This window comes from Eptatretus burgeri, chromosome 4 (assembly GCF_056783735.1).
Source record: "Eptatretus burgeri isolate ZD-2024b chromosome 4, Ebu_testis_v1, whole genome shotgun sequence".
NCBI classification, from domain to species: Eukaryota; Metazoa; Chordata; class Myxini; order Myxiniformes; family Myxinidae; genus Eptatretus; species Eptatretus burgeri.
The window spans coordinates 6,832,344-6,856,709 of NC_140964.1; the positions used below are offsets into that span (position 1 = coordinate 6,832,344).

General features: G+C 42.4%; 1 protein-coding gene, 1 long non-coding RNA gene and 1 pseudogene across 3 annotated transcripts in view; 1 reads left to right on the forward strand and 2 right to left on the reverse strand.

Moving 5' to 3' along the window:
* Nucleotides 1-24,366, reverse strand: part of LOC147027405 (P2X purinoceptor 4-like) — a 224,724-nt gene that overhangs the window by 78,559 nt on the left and 121,799 nt on the right. For both annotated transcript variants that reach the window (XM_085876771.1, XM_085876772.1), the window contains exons 5-7: nt 9,773-9,935; nt 9,503-9,574; nt 8,221-8,296 (exon numbers count right to left, since the gene is read on the reverse strand). In XM_085876771.1, coding sequence (XP_085732897.1) covers nt 8,221-8,296; nt 9,503-9,574; nt 9,773-9,935 — 311 coding nt within the window. The remainder of the gene's footprint in view (nt 1-8,220; nt 8,297-9,502; nt 9,575-9,772; nt 9,936-24,366) is intronic.
* Nucleotides 10,735-12,204, forward strand: LOC147027406 (uncharacterized). The gene is made up of 4 exons (XR_015057029.1): nt 10,735-11,096; nt 11,191-11,379; nt 11,620-11,785; nt 11,872-12,204. It is a non-coding gene; the product is annotated as an uncharacterized LOC147027406 (long non-coding RNA).
* The window catches only part of LOC147027407 (uncharacterized), a 24,183-nt pseudogene continuing 17,863 nt past the window's right edge, over nt 18,047-24,366 (reverse strand).

Genomic DNA, 24,366 nt, shown 5'->3' on the forward strand with positions numbered 1-24,366 from the left:
CTGTCTGTCTGTCTGTCTGTCTGTCTGTCTGTCTGTCTGTCTGTCTGTCTGTCTGTCTGTCTGTCTGTCTGTCTGTCTGTCTGTCTGTCTGTCTCTCTCTCTCTCTGTCTCTCTCTCTGTCTCTCTCTCTCTCTCTCTCTCTCTCTCTCTCTCTCTCTCTCTCTCTCTCTCTCTCTCTCTCTCTCTCTCTCTCTCTCTCTCTCTCTCTCTCTCTCTCTCTCTCTCTCTCTCTCTCTCTCTCTCTCTCTCTCTCTCTCTCTCTCTCTCTCTCTCTCTCTCTCTCTCTCTCTCTCTCTCTCTCTCTCTCTCTCTCTCTCTCTCTCTCTCTCTCTTTGAGATAAGAAGGATATGGTGATTGCTGATGCAGATGTCTTGTGAAAGTTCCACGAACAGGAACCCTGTTGATCCACTGTCTCATCGGCGAAACCATGAAACATGCTCTTGCAAGAGCAGGTCAGGCCACTCACCACAAAAAGGGTCTTGCTCAAACTGTAATGCGCAAGACAAAAAGTATATAAGCAGGAGCGACTGACGATAGACAGAGCAGATTGTTACATTCGCTCTGGCAATCTGTTCGACCTGTGCACAGGGGTTTGGTTAATTGCTTAGTTGGCTGGTTGGAAAATTTATGGTTTGTCTAACTAATTGTTAGTTTAATTGTAAGTTTAATTGTAAGTTCTTTTAATTCATTTGTTCAGATGTTTCTTATGTTGGGTTGATTGATTGATGATTCTTATGTTTGGCTGATTAATTGATGAATAAAAAAGCAAGAGATCCGTTACATCTTGTGATCGTGTGTGTGTGTGTGTGTGTGTGTGTGTGTGTGTGTGTGTGTGTGTGTGTGTGTGTGTGTGTGTGTGTGTGAAGGTACATTATCTTTGCAGTGATTAGGCCATTAAATATGCAAATGATTGTGTGTCTCCAAATCGAAGCATTGTAATTCAAGGTACAGGGTTCGAACCCCGACACAAGAAGCTTGAAAGAAAGGACTTCTTCCAGAGGATTGTTGAGAAAATGCATGGGGGGTGGGGGGGTCCCAACGGTCCTTTCGGAGAGACATAGTGGGAGTGTGAGATTTGTCCGGATTGAAAGACATGTTCCACGTGTTGGACCAGTTTGTGATTTTATCCAAATCTGCAGAGAACGAAGAAGCTGCTGCTTGCCGGTCTGAGGGATGAGGGATGGTACGGCAGAGGGTGGAGTCATCAGCAAAGAGATATAGAGGATTTTCCAGAGAGTCGGAGAGATCATTGATGAAAACCATAAAAAGAACAGGGCCCAGAACATTGCCTTGAGGAACTCCAGCCTGGACAAGAAGAGGGGATGAAAGAACTCCATTTAGGGCCACACGTTGACTGTGACAGGAGAGGAAGTCTGCGAGCCATGAGTGGAGATGGCCTTGGATACCATAGGAAGAGAGTTTGGTGAGCAGGGCGGGATGCCAGACCGTGTCAAAAGCACGTGATATGTCCAGGGATGCGGCTCGGATTTCCTGTCTGGCATTGAGGACCTCCATCCATTGTTGGGAAAGCAGAAGCAGAATATCCAGGGTAGAGTGACCTTGTCTGAAACCAAATTGATGATCGGAAATCAAGCCATTGGAGAAGAGGAAGGATTTCATGTCTGAAGCGATGATGGATTCCATAACCTTGCTGATGATTGGGAGAAGGCTGATTGGTCTGTAGTTACAGGGATCTGTTTTTGCACCTTTTTATGCAGGGCATTGATGTTTGCTGATTTCCAAGCAGATGGCAGATGACCTTGAGCAAATGAGAGGGTGAATAGAACAGAGAGAGGGTGAGCAAGAGCAGAGGAGCAGGTTTTTAGGACAAATCCTTAAGCTGAAGTGTCCTGACTTACTTCATCAAGATTGGCTAACCACTCATACATGGACCATGCTATTCTGTACATTTCTACCTGTTCTATGGGAATGTCAATCCTCCCCCCATCCCCCAACAAAATTTTATTCCAGACCAACAAAAATCCCCTGAGCCTAAGTTCTTACATCCATTCATAAAAAAACATGTTGGTGTGGGGGTGGATGGAGGAATTTAATAGGAAAGTTAGGATTGAATAGAGTTGTTTGGTCCATGGACATGTACAAGACATCTCAATGTAATTAAGTATGTAAACTGTGAGCTTAAGTGTTGAGTGTCACCACACAGGGGTTGGTGTGATGTCAATTAGATAGGGATTAAGGATAAGTTCCCACAATATGTAATTTCCCCCCCCCCCCACCCCCTTGACTTTTCCCCATGTTTTTGTTTTGCAAACCATGGAAGAACTGCGTTTTTATAACATGACCAAGTAGGCAAGAAACCCAGGCTTCAAGGGTGACAGCGGGCAAACTCATTCCCCCGAGGCTGATGATTGATGGTGTGAGGTTAGTGAGAGAAAGAAGAGGGCATAGGAGGCTGGCGATTAGAGAGGACGGGGAAGCAGCTCGTAGCAAGAAGGAAGGCACGAGTGCGGAGTGAGGAACGCATGTGGTTGAGAGAGAGAACGTAGCTAGGAGATTGCCTGTAAGAACAGGGCTTTTACGGCTGGCTTTCCTTTGATGCATGAAGAGGACGGCGCGATTCTCGTATTTGTCCTGAGCAAGATGCCAGCCATTGACTGTTCGGCTGAGCCGTGTTGTGGGTACGTTTCTGAGGAGGGGAGGAGAGCTGCCTCGTGGCCTGATCACGGGGTCTCAGAAATCATCTCATCGTGTGGGCGATCGCTGTGAACAGACCGGGTGCATGAGAGGAATGGGTGGTGAGCCTTGGTGTTGAATTCTGCTCACAAATTGCCTGATGTATGTTTTCCTGCGGCGAGAGAGCAACTCAGCTCCATATTTTTGCGCGCGTCTACACGTGCAGGACGAAACTCCTCGATTCCAAGTCCCATCTGCTCGGATATCCGGGCTGGTGGTGTTAACCACCCGTCACCACAATTTGGGGCGAGGGGATTAACCTGGACCGCCAGCTCCACGACATTTGCATTGTTTGTTTTTAATTAAAGGATTACAATCGTCAATAGTAATTTAATCTTTTTTTGACGATAAAGTTGAAGTTTGATTTTTTTTAAAACAAAGATCCATTTCGATTTCACCAATAACTCCCAGTGTTCACATCAGTAAGTCAGTTTTTTGTTGCAATTTTGTAAGTTTCTCCCATTAAAATTCAAATAACCTTGGTGTTGAGTCTGGGAAGGACAAATATTCCAAATCCTCCAGGAAGGACAAATGTCCCATATCCCACAAACTGTGTTGATTTGTATGTTGTCTGTACTCATGTATTTGTAAATGATGTAAAGGTACATTAATATCTCCTAATATCATTGTCCTGCATGCAATTTCTGGACAAGCTCTCTCATGACCCTCATTACTGAGAAAATCTTTCTTTCTTTTATTATCACTGTAACGTCAAAACATCATTATTTGGGAATGTAGAAATAACGTGACATTCGATGAAATGTTTTTTTTTTTATACAAGAATAAGGCTCAAGGAAGAGCAAGGAGAAGCAGGGTAAAGGGTTATGAGCTGATAATGTGGCCGCAGTTGGACACAATAAATGAGGGAATGAACAAAGAAGAAAAGAGAAGAGAGGAGGGGAGGAAACACAGCAACATGAAAGTAAGAGGGTTTGGTTGGGAAAGGTAAATGGGAGATGATATGAGATGGTGGTGCACCGCTTGCTTGAAGCCCTAGAGGAAATGATGGGATTGAACCATCCCTGGAAGAAAGTTCCAAAGATGGAAGAAAAGGGGAAGAAAGAAATTGAGATATGCAGGAAGCATAGATTTTGGGAGTTTAACAATAGTCCAAGAGCATTAGGGTTTAACCTGGACATTTTTGGTAACAAGCTGATTTTTTCAGGAAAGGTCCAGGAATGTGTGTGAAATAACATACTAAAAGTCCTCATGAATCTTCCTTGAGCGTTTTCCGCAATCCAAGATGGCGTCCAAAATGGCCGCCATTTCATGTTTTTCTCTTAACTTTGCAAGTAGGTTTCCCCAAAACGCACTTTAGATGTCTAAATATATGTTTTGAAGTACAAGGAACTCAATAGAATACATTATAAGAGATGTAGAAGCACACAAGTGCCAATGCCATCACATGATTGCCATCACATGATTCTGCAATTTCTATAACACATCACAATCACAGTACTCTAGAGCATGTTTACATATTGATACCTGTGAAGTTAAATTACGGATGAATCAACTCATTGTGGGGTGCCAGAATGTCTGGTAGGAATTGTATTGGGCAGAGAAAATCTCGCAAGGAAACCCGAGAGGAAAATGATGATGATAGTGGCTACTCCACAGAAATTCACTGCCATGTAATATGTGACTTGAAGACTAACTTATTTTGTTATCCCTAGATGTGCACTGCACTTGTACTGTCGCAGCCTGGTAATATATTTTATCTCCTATGACAACCAGGGATGACATCTCATAGCACTTTGCATCCAATGGAAAAGGCACTTTAAAATGTCTGCTATTATTAATAATGAATGTATACTAGCATATCACAATATATGTGATATGCTGTGACACACACAAAAAAGGAACCTTTTATACAAATACAGCATACATGTACCAATAGGAAGGAGTGTCATACACTCTCTGATTTCTATCATACTATAATTCTTTTCATCTGCATGAAACAAATAAAATGATTCAATACAATGTTTTAGGTGTAACGATAGACTACTCCACAGAAATTCCCTGTCAAGTGATATTACACAGTACTGTGTAGTACATGCATGAAGACACAAATTTTGATCATGCATTTAGTCTGGGTACCAAAAATAATAGTTTTACTTCCTTAATGATAACGGAATGTTTCAAATAGAACTCACCTCATGGTAGACATCAACTGCATCTTGTTGGTAAAAAAAGGTTAGCACCAAGTTTTCAATTTCCAAGCTTTAGGTGACGAAAATGGACCATATGGAAAATTTATGTCGCCCTGTCTGTTTAGCATCAAACTGATGGTACAATGTTTCCCTCGTAATGTCATAAGTGATTAAGGGCACACTTCTAGACTTTAACATTCAAATTGATTTGAATACTGTATGCACAGCAACCACATTTATAATTGAAATGTTTGTTGAATATTTTCAGGATTAAATATCACAGTTAATTAATTAATGATAAATATTTAAACAATTTTGAGATAAAATTGTTAATGACGGCCATTTTGGACACCATTTTGGATTTTTGGAAGAGCTCAAACAGTTTTATTGGTACTTGCGTGCTTCAACATCTCTTAAAATGTATTCTATCGAGTTCCTTATACTTCAAAACATATATTTAGACATTTAAAGTGTGTTTTGGGGAAACCGACTTGCAAAGTTATGACATAAAACAGTAAATATGGCGGCCATTTTGGACGCCATTTTGGATTTTTGGAAGAGCTCAAGCGGTCTTATTGGTACTTGCGTGCTTCAATATCTCTTAAGATGTATTCTAATAAGTTCCTCATACTTCAAAACATATGTTTAGACATTTAAAGTGTGTTTTGGGGAAACCTACTTGCAAATATATGAGAAAAACATGAAATGGCGGCCATTTTGGACGCCATTTTGGACTTTTGGAAGAACTCAAGAGGTCTTATTGGTACTTGCGTGCTTCAGCATCTCTTAAGATGTATTCTAATGAGTTCCTCATACTTCAAAACATATATGTAGACATTTAAAGTGTGTTTTGGGGAAACCTGCTTGCAGTTATGAGAAAAACAGAAGAGGCGGCCATTTTGGACGCCATCTTGGATTGCGGAAAACGCTCAAGGAGGATTTATGAGGACTTTTAGTATGTTATTCTAGACATATTCCTGGACCTATCCTGAAAAAATCAGCTTGTTACCAAAAATGTCCAGGTTAGGGCCTATTTTGACCTAATGCTCTTGGACTACAAGGAATGGATTACTGGAAGAGTACGCATTTTGGATGAGTTGGGGAGTGTCGGAAGGCTGATACACCAGAAGAGCTGGACCAGAGGAAAGGTGGTAATAAACAGAATGGACAAGGCACTGTCTGCAATGTGAGAGAAACAGGCGTTGTGCTGTGAACTCATCATGGGCAATGCCAATGATATTGATAGCTTTAGATTCCACAGATTTCAACAAAGACAGACGGGATGCTGGCACTCCAGCCCATAGTGGATAGGTGCCTTTTGAGACCAGCTTTGCAGTATCTTCAGCCAAGGATAGGTCATATGGCTGATGGTGGGCCCCAAAAGTTCAAAAGATGAATGTTCTTGCAGTCGCTCACCATGGAAATAAATCCCTTGTTCTATGTTATATCACACTTCACCCCAAGGTTTGTTGCCGATGGTATATCTCTGGAAAGATTCTTTTTTGGGATTACACTTGGCTCTTTGAAGATGACAATCATTTAAGGGTCTTAAAGGTTGCCATAAAAAAGTTCAGTAGTCCCATGGTCATGTGAGCTATGAAATGAAAATGTAAAATGAATAAATTCCATGGGTGGGGTGGGGTTGACTCTGCCTGTCATCCTTCCAAGGTTGGCAAAATGAGCACCAGCTTGCTGGTATCCTGTGTCGGAGTGGCGACCCATCCAGGATTGTGCCCAATAGCCAAGGAGACTGCTTAGGCAGCACCAATGCTCTGCACAGAGTATGGGCCCAATGGATGGAATGGATGGAGAAAAGACAATTTTTTTAATTAATTAATTAAAAAGTTCAATGTATTGTAATTATCTCAGAATTTCGAGCTTCCCTGGAAACTGTTTTGCACTTAACAGAATCTGCAGTCTCCATGCAAGGACATCACACTACCTCCAGAAATGGAATTTCAGAGACAATGGAGAGCATGTGACTGTGGTCACCCAAATCAGACTATTCATCACATTGGGAGTGAGTGGCACCAACGGAGATTTGATGAAGGATTGGGGCAATTCACCGAACACCAGACAGTGCTGTGACTTGGCTGTCCAAGTGATGTGATGTGATTTTAATCAATGAATAGCATCGATTGTAACAAATGTTGAGAAGTATGATGAACTAGTTGTGGGTTTTCCAAGAAAGTATGATGTTCATTTATCCTGTAATTAGGGATTTATTTAGGAATTAGGCAAGCTTTTCCATCCATTTTCAATACACAATATATTAGATAAATCAAAATACAAATTGCTCACAATTCACATCGTGACCCTGAACAATGGATGAATGTACTGGTGAGTTCTAACCACTCGATGACCTAAACAACCTCAGATGCTGTTTTCAATCCTGAAGCATAAGTGAGGAAATTCTCGTTTTTTTTTTTCTAGTGGGTTAAACAATAAACAATGTGGGTTCAACTGAACAAAGGGAAAAATGTGAAAGTAAGAGGGCACCGAACAAATGAGAGAGGAAAAAAAAAATCACCTGCCACCTTTGTTTGGATACGATCCCGTGCCTGCACATTAGTAACAACAAAGGATGAAAACCTTTCACATCAATAACATGAATGTTGCAGTGGAAATTGTGGTGGTTGCCGTAAAGTGCTCAGAGTGACCCATGACCCAATGGAGAGAAGAGATTACTCAGTGGGTAAGGTGTTCAATCCTGAATTAAAAACTCCCCATGAACACAAGAGGAACAGAATTATATCAGCTTATGCCATGCTGTAATGGTCTTACACATTGTCTTACACTAAACAATGGTCTGACATATTGTCTTCCACTAAACAATGGTTTGACACCTTGTCTTACACTAAACAATGGTATTACACATTGTTTTACACAAAACAATGGTATTACACATTGTATTACACCAAACAATGGTGTTACACTTTGCCTGACACTAAACAATAGTCTTACACTTTGCATTGAATGAAACAATGGTCTTACACATTGCCTTACACTAAATAATTTCCCCTTCTTCTTCTTCTTCGTGGTGTGTTTCATTCAGCTTGTGCACACCTTTTTCACCTTCATGCGTCCTCCTCCCCCTCCCCTTGATCTCATTCTCAACTGTACTCTACTCTACTCCTGTTGTGGTGTTTCAGCCTACCCATTTTGTTGCCTTCCATACTGTTCTAGCTCTTCCACGAGCCTCGACCATGTATATAAAAAAAAAGAAAACGATTGTCTTACACATTGCCTTACACTAAACAATGCTCTTCCATAATAAAAAATAGTCCTCCACAAGTACATCCAACTTACATGAAGAGGCAAATTTTCTGGGCAGTTGTAACATCATAAAGGTGAGGTTCAATGTGTAGCACTTACCAGAGAGCAAAAAGTCGTGAGCCTTAGGGAGGCAGTCGGTATCGTTTTTGCAGTTGGCGTCCACAATATTTTCTACCTGCAAATGAACATGCGAGTCTGATGGTGTCCTCGGAGATTAGGAAAATGAGAAAAGCACCATCAAGGTTGAAATTTCAAATCGTTTTGAACCAAAGCTTCTGGAAAGCAAGGTAGTCTCAAACCAATCATTACATGTCTTGATCAGATCATCATAAAACCTCAGCTGGTTCATCAACAACTTTCAGGGAATAGGGTAACCTGCCTGACTCACCTGGTATGGCCTTACCTGTGACACGAGTCCAAATTTTTTATTTCACTCTTCAAAACAAATGTGAGATGGAAACCAAAACTCGCACATCCTCATAATTAAATAAGAATCAGAGAAAAGTAAAAAGGATCCTTCTCAATCATTCATTAGCACAAGCATACGAGACTCAAAGGTGATTCCTCGTGTACGGAGGATCCCCAACCGCCACATACTTGCATTTGTAGGGTTTTCACACAATTATCACAATTAATGCTGAATGTACGAGTTATCATCTCCTCACAGATCATAGCACACAAACTTCAATATCAAGCAAAGTTTAATCAACATTGTCCAGTAGGATAATGATGTGTTGAACAATCCAGGAATTACGATCACAACCACATCTGCACGCAAGTGTGTGCACACGCAGGAAAACAACACCTTAATAACAAGGTTTCAGGATAATAGCCAAGAAAACACTTTATTCATTCCAGATAAAAATTAAACTATCATTACATGTTAATGACGCCTTTTTACTTGAATATCAGGACTTGGCTTGGTCAATCTATTGCTCCCATCTGAACCCCCTGTTATTGTTCCGATCTGAGCCCTTGGTTCAAATCCCAAATGCTGTAACTATTTGTCTATCGTCTATGGACGTCCTTGTAGTTCACATTAAAGTACGCTGGTGTTTACCTACCTACAACTTTGTCCCACCTATGATTTATGTGCAAGCTCCTCCATAAGCCCTGGATCAATGATGGGCCTTCTTTAATTCATAAAAGATCCTGAAGAGCCAATAGACCTCAAACATAACAATAAAAAACACAAATGAACCATCAAGTGAAATTTACGAATGGACCATGACAAGCATGAAAAGTTGCACCACAATATGGATTTATAATGATGTCACAATGAGGTGAATAGATCATCTGCCATCCCTGGGGATTGATGGGCCAGGCTTCAGACACGGTGTCATGCAGACACAAGGGAACTGACCTTTGAAAGGAAACTCACCTCCGGACATAAACCCAGCTGCTGTCCCCTTGTCTCATGAGTGCGAATAATTACTGCAAAGCTGTGGGAACCCTGCGACATAATATTAAACAAACAAGTTAGTCTGACTAAGTACCTTTCATTCACCTTGGTGTCTTACTGCATGGTGAAAGCTCTAATTTTTTTCTGGGTTTCTTGCAGAACGCTGTTCATTTGGTTATCAATGATTGCTGTTAATCAAATGGTTGACACTTATCTGATAGTACCAAGGTGCAGGGTTGCTATGGAAACCTGAGAGGGTACGACGTATTCTGCCACATCCCACACGCGACCTTTTCCACTCCCAACCATCGTCACGTCTCCTGTTGCAGAAACTCCCTTCAGCTTGGACACCACAGACACTTCCTTCACCTCCTCCTTTGCCTGGTAGGCTTTCTGATGTAGGAACACCCAGCTAGAAAAAAAAAGACCACCACCAAATAAAAATAACAACCATATAACCAAACATCACAGCAATCACAATGAAACACCAATATCATCAACAACAAAGCATCACACCCATCACAAGCAAACATGGCAACAACCACAACCACATATCACACCAATCACAACACCCACGACCAAGCATCACACCAATCAAAACCAAGGATCACATCACATCAATCAAAGCCAAGAATCACACCCATCAGAACCAAGCATCACAAGTGGTGTCAGAAGGGAGGGTTTGACGCAGTAATGTGTCCCATTTCTCAAGGTCGCAATATTCGCTCGCTGACGCTCACTCGTATTTCTCCTTTTCAAACTGGAACGCATTACCTCGTTAACCGCTTCCCTTTTGACACTACTCCCCTGCCGGGAGCTGGGCTTTGCCTCCCTTTCGCATGATTATTTATTAAATCAAATAGAGATCCCAAAAATATTTGTGTTTTATTTTCAGGAATAACATAATTTATTTATCAATTTTTTAAAAAAGGCGACAGCAACACGTTAACCCCCTCCCCCCCCCCCCCCCCGCCAAGTTTGTTCTTACACTTTATATATGTATATATCCGTAAGGGAGGCTATTAATCCCATTTTCTAAAATAAACCTTTTATCATCAAAAGCCCCATTGCTTTCTTATTGACCTCCTCTGTATATAAATGATGTTTATAACTTCTTATTGTATTCATTTTTCAAAACCCTTTGAAGACTTGGTTTACTAATTAATTTCGATGCTTGTTTCCAAGATGTAGCAAGTCTGATGTTTTGTTTACTCCAAACATTTTCCATAATCTTTCCAAATACGACATCATTCATTAATTTATAAAAGTTCTTCTCATAATCATTTGCAGCAAGTGTCATCTTTTTTGTGTTAAAATCAGCCAGCCTGCCCGAGAAACGAGTTTCACAGAAGTTTGCCCTTGCTCGAGTCAAAAATTCTGGTCAGGACATGGAAAATGTTCATCCTATCCTTTGAGAGCCATGCCCCCAAAAAACCCATTGTTTTCTCATTTCCGTGATGTCATCAACTTGTCTTATTTATTGCCGAACCCAAAGTTCGGCTTGTCTCATTCAGAGGATGTCAGTTGAGGAGTGTTTTGACCTTGCAGTTCAATATTTTTCACAAGAGGAAAGGTGAGGCATGTTTAAACCAATGCATTATTTGTTGTTTTATACAGAACTAAATCACGATACGATTTATAATTATTGGGGGTTTTTTTTCTGATAGGCTGTCCCGAAAAACAAAGTTGATAACTGTTGTTGAAAATGAAGCCAATGAACATCATGAAGAATGGCAGAATATGAATGAAATCTTTACAGAACTTCAATCAGTTTGAATGAAATTACATCATGAAATGATGAAGTGCTGAGAAGATTTTTCACACCCTTTAAGTTTGGATGAGAAATCAAATGAAAGGTGAGATAAATGATCGATCTGTTTGTCTGTCTGTCTGTCTGTCTGACTCTCACACACACACACACACACACACACACACACACACACACACACACACACACACACACACACACACACACACACACACACACACACACACACACACACACACACACACACACACACACACACACACACAACCTTTTATAAGCATGAGAGACAACCTGGTGTTTAATTTTCCTGCTCGTTTTTTATTTCCAGCATTACAAATTAACCAAACAACATGATGATTGGTTATGACACTAATGAATTTCACAACCATGAACGGGATGATTTTGAAATTCCATGGCGTGCTGACTCGATCCCAACCTGCTCCAGTTTAAACCCCCGTCTGGATGAACCTGACACAAAACTCAATCTTCTGGAGGTAAATGTTGTATTTATTATTTTATTAATATCATTATATAATCATCTTTATTTACCCTAATGGTTCTTTCCCTCTGTTTTGAACAGAATATGGTATCCGAGTTTCAAAATCACAAACCATCCAAAGCAGACTGCTGGGAGAGAAGATTTTGTTTTACAATTGTATATTAATTCCCACCCAAAGAAAAATGCTTAATGTTTTCAATGTTGTTTAATTATATCTGCTTTGCTTACAAATATTTAATTCTTAATTACAAAAAAAAGGATAAAGGAAGTATAAAAAGAGGGGGGGAGGTGCACTCCCCCAACGACACACCACCCTCCCCCCTCATCCCACCCCCTCCCCCCTCCCCATGTGTGTGTGGGGAAGAGTATAGTAGGGGTGGGTTGACGGGGAGGGGGTGGTAGGTCAAAGGTGGGGGCACACAAGGGGAGGGTCAAAGGTGGGGCTTGTGTGGGTGGGGAATTGGTGGGGTGGGATGCATGGGTGTGGGGAAGGGTGGGTGTGGCTTGTGTGGGTGTAGACAAAGAAGGAGGTGGAGCAATTTTTAATGAAATAAACGTGTTGTGTGGGGAACTAATAAACTAATCATTGAATGATGGATGTGGATGTAGTGTGTGGCTGTGGCTTGCATGGGTGTGGCTTGTGTGGGTGTGGCTTGTGTGGGTGTGGCTTGTGTGGGTGTGGGTGTGGCTTGTGTGGGTGTGGGTTGCATGGGTGTGGCTTGCGTGGGTGTGGCTTGTGTGGGTGTGGCTTGTATGGGAATGGTTTGTGTGTAGGGGAGTCAAAAAAGAGGTTGAGTCAATTTTTGATTTTTTTTTAATTTTCATTTATTATCTCTGTCTTTTGTAATTCCTGTCAATAACATAAACCTAAATCTCTCCTACTTTTAAATCATATAATTTGCAAGTCCAAGGAACTGTACTGATTACATCAACGATTATAAAAAGTTCATTCGTCCATCGGTTTAATGTAATCTTTTTCAAAATGAGATTTCCACCGGTATATCTACTATACTAAAAAAATAGAATACGTTTGTATGTACAGTATGTGTTTGTTTATTTGTTTGTTCGTCCTTTATAGGCGGCCGAACCGTTGGATGGAATGAGATGAAACTTGGCATGAGTGATCCTTGGGACATGAGAACGGACATGGGGGGGGGGAGGGGGGTCAAGTTCAAGGTCAAAGGTCACGGGGTCAAGGGGTCAAGGTCACCGGGTAACTTCAATTTCTCAATTTCATCCGATCGAGACGGGACCAACGCCATTCGACAGATAATCAAAATTAAATGTCACATTTGATTGACAACATTCACTTCCGACTTCCGGTTTTCGAGTTATGACGTCATAAATTGACTAAAACGTCAATTTTTCATGTTTGTTTGTCCTTTATAGACGGCCAAACCGTTTGGATAGAATGAGATGAAACTTGGCATATGTGATCCTTGGGAACAGACATAAGGGGATCAAGGTCAAGGTCAAAGGTCACGGGGTCAAGGTCACCAGATAACGTCAATTTCTCAATTTCATCCGATCGAGACGGGACCAACGGCATTCAACAGATAACTGTACCCGCCCATGGGCGGGTACTTTGCTAGTAATTACTATATCACCAACTTTGAACTTAGGCTTTCTGAGATTAATCTGTTTTTCATATTCTAATGGCTTGGATTTTGTTGAGGTTTGAATCGTATTGTTGTACGTATCTACAATGTCCTGAATTGAAGATAACCATTATTGAGAACCGAGTTGAGTGAATTATTTCTATATAGTGTCTTTTTTAAAGTGCAATTAAAACGCTCAATAACAACCACTTTTCCTTCATTAAAGGTGCTATATAATGCAATGCTGTTATTTTAAAGAAAATTCATAAATGTTTTGTTGCAGAACTCTGTACCCTCACCAGTCCACAATTTTTTTTAGGTTTTGTCTTGCTTTTATTAAATATCTGTTGGAAGGCCAACATAAGAATATCACCTCTTTTGTTTTTCAAAGGGACAATCCACGCATATCTACTCCTCAAATCAATAAGGGTGAAAGCATACTTGTACCCCTTATCATTATTGAGTTCAATTAAGTCAGCGGGCCAGATATAATCAAGTTCTTTGGAATAAATCTTCCTTCTATTAAACTTTGTGATTATTGGTTTCTGTAATTCATCAGCTAATTGCTCTTCAATCTTAATGACATCATGACAGCCTCTAAGTTTTTAGAATTTCCAAACCCAAGTTTCAATTTAGGACTGATCACCTTCTTCACAATGAGCTTATCAACTTTTTCTCTCAAGGTTGGATTTTGTGTCAAAGACAAATAATTATTCAACATTTCTCAATCCGCTTCGCGTTTTTCTTCCAATGTCGTGCTATTTCCATAATCAACATCGTGCTTCATGCACACTTCATCAACTCTGTTTTTAGGTTTATACCAACGTTTAGGGTTGTTAGTCTCATCTAATCTTTTATCCAAGTTTGTTCCTGGACCACAGAAAGAATACCCTGGTAGATGTAATTCCCCTGGTATTCCAGTTGTTGTAAATTTACTTCCTGATGAAAACTTTTGCATATCTCCCCCACGTTTTTGTTTGGAGATGAATTTACTCTTTTTAGAACCACACAACAAACCAATCTCTTTTTGTACAATCCTAATATTTTTACTTTTAACGTACGAGATATTTTTACTCTTGGTTTTCTTTTTACATTTGAGACAATAACTCATTTATTTATGAGAAAAATTCCAACAGAGTGCGAAAACCTTTTAGTGTCTGACACGTACATTTGAATCTTAATTTTTAAAATATTGTTATGGCTGTGGAAATTCGCAGAGCACCATATAGGTCCTTAGATCAGTTATATCGATAAGTCTGTGTTCAGAAAGATTTCCCCACTGATGTCTAAGGGATTTATTTGTGTAACCGGGCTGTGAATCTTCAGTGAGCCGTTTTTCTTTTGCTGTCGTTATTTTGGACCAACCGCTCACAACAACCACCTCCACCACCAACATTGCTCTCATCAACCGCTTCACAACCACCTCCACTGCTAACATCGCTCTCATCACCGCTTCACAATCACCAACATCCCCACAGACAACGAACAACCACCTTCTCCACAACCGCCTTCAGAACAACCACCTTAACCACAACCACCCAACCACACCACCCTCACGACCACCACAAAACGCCAGCCACACCACCATTACGACAACCACCGTAACCGCTTTCACCACAACCACAACCGCATTTCCACCTCGGCACACGGTTGCGAGAAGCCTGGCATTCATCAGGGGAAAGCAGACGACAGCCCCACCCCCCAACGAATAACATCTGCGCCAGCCAACGCAGCAGGAGAATAACCCAACACCAAGGATTATTATAAAGCGACACTAACTATAAAAAAGAAGAAGAATGAGAAAGGCCCCGATTCGGCGAAGAAAACGCCCTTCTTCTGGAAGTTTCCCGCACGTGCTGGAAGAGGGGGGGGCAAGGGAGGGGCGAGGCACCGTGGAGATAAAAGGGCGCGCTGAACGCAAGTCAGCGAGTCGGCTGCTGGAGGTTGTAGAGGTGTGTGGAGGAGAGGAAAGAGTGTCGTGTCGGAGTTGTGGGCAGTTGTGTGGAGCCGCGCTGTGAGCTGAATCCGCCTGAAGTCGGGACTCTCTGCAGTCGGTGAGGAGCTGGAGAGAGAGTAACGCAGCGGAGCCAAGGCGCGCGGCCTGCCGGACCGTGCCTAACCGTGGGTCACTGGAGAGGGGAGATCGAGGGTCGCCCTAGTGAGTCACACGAGGGACAAGGTAGCCAGCTCGGTCTCTCAGAGCCTTTGCGGTCTACACGACTCCGTGTTTATAAAGACCCCAAGGGGTCCAGTCTACCCCTCGTCTGTCCTGGGGTTTTTTCCTTGTTTTTCTTTGCATGAACGTTGTGGTGCCATGTCTTTAAGTAGAACTGTTAAATGTGTACATAACAGATCGACGGTAGTAGCTCTTTTGCATTGCTCATGGTTTGTCCCAAACATGTTGCATAATTGCATGCGTGCTTTTGTTTTGCCTTTGTCGATTGCAAACTGCATGCGTGTCTTGCCTTGCTTGATCACATGACTGCATGACCGCATATATGCCGCTTATTCAATAAATGTGCTTGTTTAAATGTTAACCCGTTCGTTGCGTCCTTTTCCCTAATTGAACTGCCGTTCTGAATTCGGAATATAGTTGGTTTTTAAATATCCGATAAAGTGATCGGGTCCAACGGGGCTGCGTGATAAATACCCCGCTCGGTTATCCCAAAACGAAGCGAGCCGCTTAAGCGGCTCGTTTCCAAGCGGCCTCGTTGAGGTACAGTCTCTCGGTAGTCTTCCCGCGCGATTAATTTGGTATATGGATAATTCAGCGATTGAACCTGTAGCGCGGGTAGAATATTGACGAGGCTGTGGTTAGCTCAAAACACACCCGTAGCGGGATTCTGGCGTTCGATCCGGAAGGCTGTGACTGGATTGCACGTTCAATGGGCGAAGCGACTGCTATTGGTTAAACGCGGTCGCTCGCACGCCGGGGGGGGGGGGGGGCGGAGATCCACAACAATATAAAGAACCCTTAGAAATGTCTTCACTCTCTCCTCCATTCATTGAAGAAAAAAAAATGTAAAACTTTAACCAAAGCCTTCTCCCAATCATCAGCAAGGTTATGGAATCCATCATTGCTTCAGACATGAAATCCTTCCTCTTCTCCAATGGCTTGATTTCCAATCATCAATTTGGTTTCAGACCAGGTCACTCTACCCTGGATATGCTGCTACTGCTCTCCCATCAATGGATGGAGGTCCTCAATGCCAGACAGGAAATCCGAGCCGTATCCCTGGACATATCACGTGCTTTTGACACAGTCTGGCACCCTGCCCTACTCACCAAACTCTCTTCCCATGGTATTCAAGGCCATCTCCACTCATGGCTCGCAGACTTCCTCTCCTGTCGCAGTCAACGTGTGGCCCTAAATGGAGTTCTTTCATCCCCTCTTCCTGTGCAGGCTGGAGTTCCTCAAGGTAGCGTTCTGGGCCCTGTTCTTTTTCTGGTTTTCATCAATGATCTCTCGGACTCTCTGGAAAATCCTCTATTTCTCTTTGCCGATGACTCCACCCTCTGCCGTACCATCTGTCATCCCTCAGACCGGCAAGCAGCAGCTTCTTCGCTCACTGCAGATCTGGATAAAATCACAAACTGGTCCAACACGTGGAACATGTCTTTCAATCCACACAAATCTCACACTCTCACTATGTCTCTTCGAAAGGACCGTTTACAAAACCCCCCCATCCACTTTCACAACAATCCACTGGAAGAAGTCTTTTCTTTCAAGCTTCTGGGTCTCACTATCTGCCATGACCTTTCCTGGGAAAGTCACATTTCCAACCTTGCCTCAAAAGCCAGTCGCCGACTGGGAATCCTCCGTCGTGCAAAGTCCTTCCTCGGCCCTCTTGAGCTCCTGACTACTTACAAAGCTTTTGTCCGTAGCCTGATGGAGTACTGCTCTCCCCTCTGGGCTGGTGCTCCTGCCTCCCACCTTTCTCGACTTCACGCTGTCGAAACCAGGGCTTTTAAGATCATTGGCATCTCCCGCAATGAAGCTGAGTCTTTGGGCCTCTCACTCAATCACCGCAGGTTGGTCGGTGGTCTTTCTGTCTTCTACCGACTCCTCTCCAGCCTTGCCCCCCTGCTCTCTCTGCGATTTGTCCCAACCACATTTCCACAGGGCGCTCAAGGTCCGCCAACAACCCCTTCTGGTAAAACTACCAAAATCACGAATCACTGCTCATCTTCACTCTTTCATTCCTCTTTTTCCCGCCTTTGGAATAAACTTCCTCACTCTATTCTTTCCCATTCTTCCCTCCAGGCTTTCAAAACAGCTGTTCACCACCACCTCTTATCTTCCCCATCCAAATCCTCGATCTTTTCTACCCCCGATAATCCACCCATGCCCACTTCCTTCAATTCTCCTGTTTTCCTTCCTGAAAGTCCCTGTAATGTCCATCTTCTCCTCGCCATGTTCCCCGTCCCATCCCCATCCCTCTCCCTTCCACAGTTCACCTGTGTCTGTTCCCCAATGTTTTGTCCCTTCCACTCCCACCCCTCTTGTCTCATGCCTCCTTGCTGTGAGTTGTGTGTTAGCTCTCATACTAGCCTCGACCAAGGTATACAAAAAAAAAAAAAAAAAAAAAAAAAAAAAAAGTCAATTATACCAACATCGTCAATAATATAATCTTTTCCTTCTTTATCTCCATTTCTCGTTAAAATCTTCTCCCTGAAATCCCTGAAATCACTGTTAATACTCTTGACACATATATTTTTGCGAGACTTGTTAATTCTTTGTTTTTCTTCTTTGTGCGTTGAGATCGATTTATTTTCTGGAATACCTCCAATCTTTTTTTAATCTCCCTGGTTTCCATATTTTTATATTTATTTATTCTCACTCTTTTCTCCGTTGCCTCCCTCTCTTTTCTCCCTTGCCTCCCTCTCTCCTCTCTCTTTTCTCCCTTGCCTCCCTCTCTCCTCTCTCTTTTCTCCCTTGCCTCATTCTCTCCTCTCTCTCTCTCTCTTTTCTCCCTTGCCTCCCTCTCTCCTCTCTCTCTTTTCTCACTCCCTTTCTCCTTCTCTCTTTACTCCCTTACCTCCCCCTCTCTCTTTACTCCCTTGCTTCCCTCTCTCCTCACTCTGTTCTCCCTTGCCTCCCTCTCTCCTCTCTCTTTCCTCCCTTGCCTCCCTCTCTCCTCTCTATCTTTTCTCCCTTGCTCCCTCTCTCCTCTCTCTCTCTTTTCTCCGTTGCCTCCCTCTCTCCTCTCTCTCTTTTCTCCCTTGCCTCCCTCTCTCCTCTCTCTCTTTTCTCCCTTGCCTCCCTCTCTCCTCTCTCTTTCCTCCCTTGCCTCCCTCTCTCCTCTCTATCTTTTCTCCCTTGCTCCCTCTCTCCTCTCTCTCTCTTTTCTCCCTTGCCTCCCTCTCTCCTCTCTCTCTCTTTTCTCCCTTGCCTCCCTCTCTCCTCTCTCTCTTTTCTCCCTTGCCTCCCACTCTCTCTCTCTCTTTTCTCCCTTGCCTTCCTCTCTCTCTCTTTTCTCCCTTGCCTCCCCCTCTCTCTCTTCTCCCATGCCTCCTTCTCCCGTTTCTCCCTCACCTCTTTCTCTCTTGCCTCATTTTCTTCAACTCCTTCCTGATCCCTTAATATCCTTGAACCACTTTCACCCCACAGAATATCATACATGTATTCACCTGGATTTCTTGATATTCCTGTCTCCAACATAAAAAAATTTTACAACAGGAAACCAATAAAATTTCTACTGAATTTCTAAAAGAGCCTGGTATTTTCTCAACTTTAAAAAATTTTCATGATTTAACATTTCAGTTAAATGCAAAGTTGTTGGCTTAACAACAACAGTATAACGTCAATCGTTTATTGAAAGCACCCCATTCTTATGTTGTAGAACATATTTATTAAAATACCAAATACCCTTTTCTTGTGGATATGCTTGGACACAGAAATGATAATTTTCTTGAAGTATTCTTCAGGTCAGGTATGGGAGTATGCACCAGAGCAGCGCATCGCTGCGTCCACTTTCGACCGGTACTCCAGGAGCCTCCGTCTGGCCATCCCCCAGGCAGATGCCAGGCCCATCCCCATCTCCGTGAGATGCCGGTAAACCTGCTGCAACCACGAGGCATGTGGTCGGCCCATTGGCCTCCTCCACTCACGAGACTCCCTCACTGAGAGAATCTGGTGAGCAGGATCAGCATCAGGAAAACGAGCCACATGTCCATACAGCCGCAACTGATGCTCACGGACTATGCAGGTAACAAATCTAATCCGAGTCTCTCTCAGCAACCACTCGTTGGACACAAAGTCCGACCAGTGACAGCCAAGGATTCTCCGAAGAGATCTGGTACAAAAGGAATTACGTTTCAGTCTCAGATCCTTGGTCAGAGTCCAAGTCTCGCATCCATAGAGCAAGACTGGAAGCACCAAGGACCTGAAGACTCGAACTTTCATCCTCCCGCACAAGTACCGGCAGCGACACACCCCATGATCCAGTGAATCCATGACTCCCCAGGCCCGACCCAGACGTCTATTGACCTCTGACTCACAGCCAGCAGAGACATGAATATCACTGCCAAGGTAAGTGAATCTCTCCACGATCTCAACATCCACACCACAAACAGAAAGCATTCTGTCATTTATGTATAAGTATCAGAAATATATGTGACAGATTAATATTATGACATGTAATACCTCCCCATCTTCGCATTGTTAAATCAGTTTGTATTCCCTCACTTACTACATATCATCCTGTTCTTTGTGTTTTCATGATATAAACAATGGCAAAGCTGTTATTAATTTTCGCCTTATTAAATTCTTTTATTTGTTGTTTGCTAATCGTGCTTCCACAACTATCATTATCGGCACCAAGTGGATAATATTCTTCCTTCCGAGACTGATTTAATTCTTACAGATCTTCCAGGTTAATTTTAAATGACCAATTATACCCTAAATCAATCATGTATCATATCCCCATTGTTCGATTCTCATACAAACGATACGCCCTTCTTCATAAAATTATATTTTAATTGGAACTGTGAAAGCTGTATGACCCGGAGATAAAATCAACACTTCTGTATCTTTGGAATACACAGCTGTTTTATTTAAGGATAAAAATTGTGATAAATCACTTAATCTCACCAAGTCATTTGTGTCAGTGGGGCTTGGACAATTTATTAATTTATAAGCATTTTTCATGTTAATATTTTTGTTATACTATATTTTTGTCGTTCAGCCTGTGCCTTTGTGTAATAATTTGATAAATCAATATCCAGTTCTTGGGATATACCAAAGGTATAACCATCTTTTCCAACATGTCAATTATATTAGATTAAAAATAACATCATAAAAAAAAATTTTGTTGTCGAGTTAAAATAACACATGTAGACATAATTAACCACAACACTTGGAATTTAATTATTGGACTTCAAATGTTTGTTGAACACCATTCTGTAAGAATTTCATGACTTCAACAGGTGGTGGAAGACCAAAACTATCAAAATAATATTTAACCTGATTATTATAAATACAAACCCAATGAGAACCGTTTTCATAATGATCTTCGAAAGTCAGAATAATATTCTTTGAATACTTAGACAAGTTTGTTAATTCATCTTTCATACACATAACTACATTATCAATATTTAATTTCTTACACTATTTGGCAAGTTCTATATTTGATGTATTCTTTCAAAATTATTTAAACCACTCATCAATGCTCATTTATTTATGAGAAAGATAGAATCCATTACCCCCTTTTAGTTAATTTTACACCTGCTTGTGCAAAAGAAGAAAGCATATCTCCAACCAACAATCTCGTTTTATCAGGTAGGCTTTCAAGTTTTTCAGCAAAATCTACAATGACACCACTTCCACTAATTTGTTTCTCCAACTCTTTGTTATGTCTTTCCAATTCTTTTTGAGCCCGGAGTTGAGCCTTCCTTTCGTTGGCAGTTTTCACCGCTGCTGAAATACCACCCGTCAATGCTCCAGCCACACTTAAACCAGCAAATAAAGGAATTAGAAATGGGAGAAATCCTCCACTCGTCTCTTCCATTGAATATTTCTTCCACATTGGTTTTGTCATTTTAATTTTAAGTGAGCCAGTATCGTTCAAGATTTTCACCTGTTCTCTTGTGAGCAAAACATCAATTCTTACTGCTCCTTTTCTCTGAATTGTATAAACATTAATCATATAAGGTTTTTTATTTTGAATACAAGATGATAGTTTATTAAGATTGGTTTGATGAACATATACCCCAGTTGGCACTTTACAACTCATTTATTCAGCAAAAAATTATGTGAGACCAATCAAACACCATTATCTGTATTAATCTGCAATTGTTTCTCCCAAAAGCAAACAATATGTATCAACTTCTTCACTCACTCCTCTTTCAATGCTTTGGGAATTATACACTCAATTCGACGTTGTAGTTTCCCTTTGAGCACTCAGGTCAATCGAGGAGATTGTATAAAGTTTTTTTTAATGCTACCATATCCAAAATGGATTCTTCATTACCGTTGCTTTCACACACCTTTTGGTTCGAGTTGTATGCTTCAGCAAAGTCATTATTTTCCCAATCAATTTCCAATCTATCAAGTGGATAAAATGTTCCATCCAGAAACACCCGAAGTTGTTTCACCTTAGCATTATCACTCAACGCATTATTCTTATCAGCAGCAGTATCTCCATCTCGTTTCTTAAAAATGAGCCAGAGGTATCATGACTTTCCTTTGAGAACACCCAAATTATATGTGTAAGCCGTTTGGTTGAGTATAACGTGTTGACATCTTCTTTTAAGGTATGCTACTGTTTCGGTTCTGCAAAACAGCATGCCTCTAAGGCAATGGAACCCAACATAGTGATCCCCAGGCAGTTATTTTGTGAGTTTTCGTGCAGTCAGATCTTCCCCTCATGTCTAGTGGGTTAACAGGACGAAGTGCGTTGCATGGGTCTTATAGCGAGGTCTAATTATATCTCTATCTTCCATTCGATCCTGATTTCCATTTCAACCCTTTCCTTTTATCCATGGTACAAATCAAATCAAGCAAGCAAGCAGACACACAATATGAATAACAGCACCAAACAGTCATCTGTGAAAAACTCACAAGAAGAACAAAGATGCTGCCTGGAGCGCGCATAGCCCACCCTTTCATTCAAATCCACGTGCCAATTAACAATAGAATCTCACCTTGTTCACCCTTCGCTCACCAAAAACTCACCACCTCGACTATCAACATCTCCCACACACGGGAAAAATTATCCCGTGCCTCCTCGTACTTCCGCATCGATACAATTTGCACCAAACAGAGGAGTGCTGCACAGCCCAGACCACTTGAACCACATGATGTGGGGATAAGCCAAGCACGTTACCAGCACCAACCACATCTCGCCGGAGATTCCCCGAATAGGTACGAGGGACCGACACGACCCTCGTCCAGTCGCCAAAATATAGCAGGACGGGCGGCGAGGAATGGAGGTCACAGGGAGGTGGGGGGGGGGCGGTCCTGGAGTTTGGTGCGGGGCTCTGGGCCGTGTCGCGCTGGATGTGCGAATGAGACCACTTCCAGGTGCTGGAGCCTGACAGGGTGGGGCCAGGACAGCAGTGGCCCAAAAGGGAAGCGCGATTCGGGTCACGGAACATCGCCACCCCACACTTCACCCGGAGCTTATAAAGGGCGGATCGCAAAGCCGCCCACCCTCATTTTCACCTGCCTGCCTCGCCCTCTTTTTTTCTGGTTTGCCTCTCCCTCTCCTTCACCTCTCTGCTCCACCCTTTTCTTCACTGCTCCTCGTTGTCTGCCCGTCACTGGATCTACACTCGTGGTTGGTGTGCAGCAGACGTTCTTCTGGAACCAGTGTGGAGCACACATTTCCACAAGCCCCACCTGTGAAAGAATTTTCACAAATTGAATAAGCAGGAGATAACGTGCCGACTCTTGAGATGAGATTGCTCAAGTGGAGCGTCCCACAAAGGGCGTGCTGGGTTGCTTTGGTTGGCCGGCCGCGCCGGGTATTGTGAGGCCGTTAGTCCTCATCTGCTCTCTTTCTTTCTGGCTTTCTAGTCTTCCTTGGGTGTGTGTGTGTGTGTGTGTGTGTGTGTGTGTGTGTGTGTGTGTGTGTGTGTGTGTGTGTGTGTGTGTGTGTGTGTGTGTGTGTGTGTGTGTGTGTGTGTGTGTGTGTGTGTGTGTGATGGCGCCTGTCGTAGAATAAGTTAAGATTGTAGAAGTGATAACAGGATAAGTCTGCTGTGTCTGCTTTTGTAAATTGCTTGCCTTTTGCCGCACCCCACAAATTCCTTGCTATCCCTGCTGTACATAATAATAAACCCCATTCATTGTGCCACATACCTTTCCTCACTTGAGTGTAAATAAATGCTTGTGTAGAAATGTTCCCATTTCATTTTTATCTTTTCCTTCATTCATCCAGCATGGTCCGTATCCTTGCAGAGCCGGGACGTTATCCCCCAATGATCTGTTTTCTAGCCGGTACATCCTTGAGCAGTTATGCACGGCTGCATCAGATCCGGTAAGGTGATCCGGTTTGAACAAGGAGTACCAAGAGCATGTCCCCCGGTAATTAGATCACGTGACCATGAGGTAACCAGTATCCATTAGACGGAGGACCCTAAGTCACGTGGTCGAGTTATTGGCGTTCACTGTCGATTAGTGACCTGCTGTGCACGGAGTTATTCGTGTGCAATGGCCTGCAATTTCGGAGAGCCTGGTGGGAACCCGAGGAAAGCCCCCCCCCCTCACCCCTCGTGGTCTTCTCACCCCTGACCCCGATTCCGCAACAATACATTCAGTGGTTTCTTTGAATTAAGTCTTCTATTCAACATCTCTTCTGTTTTAAGATCAGGAGTATATTCACTAATATACCAACTAATTTCATCAATACCAAATTTATTCTGAGCCCCAAAAGCATTAGCAATGCCAATAAGCAATCTATTTTATTATCATTCCTTTGCAGTTGAAATCTAATTTTAAGATCATACAGAACTTTATCATGATCCCAAAATCCAA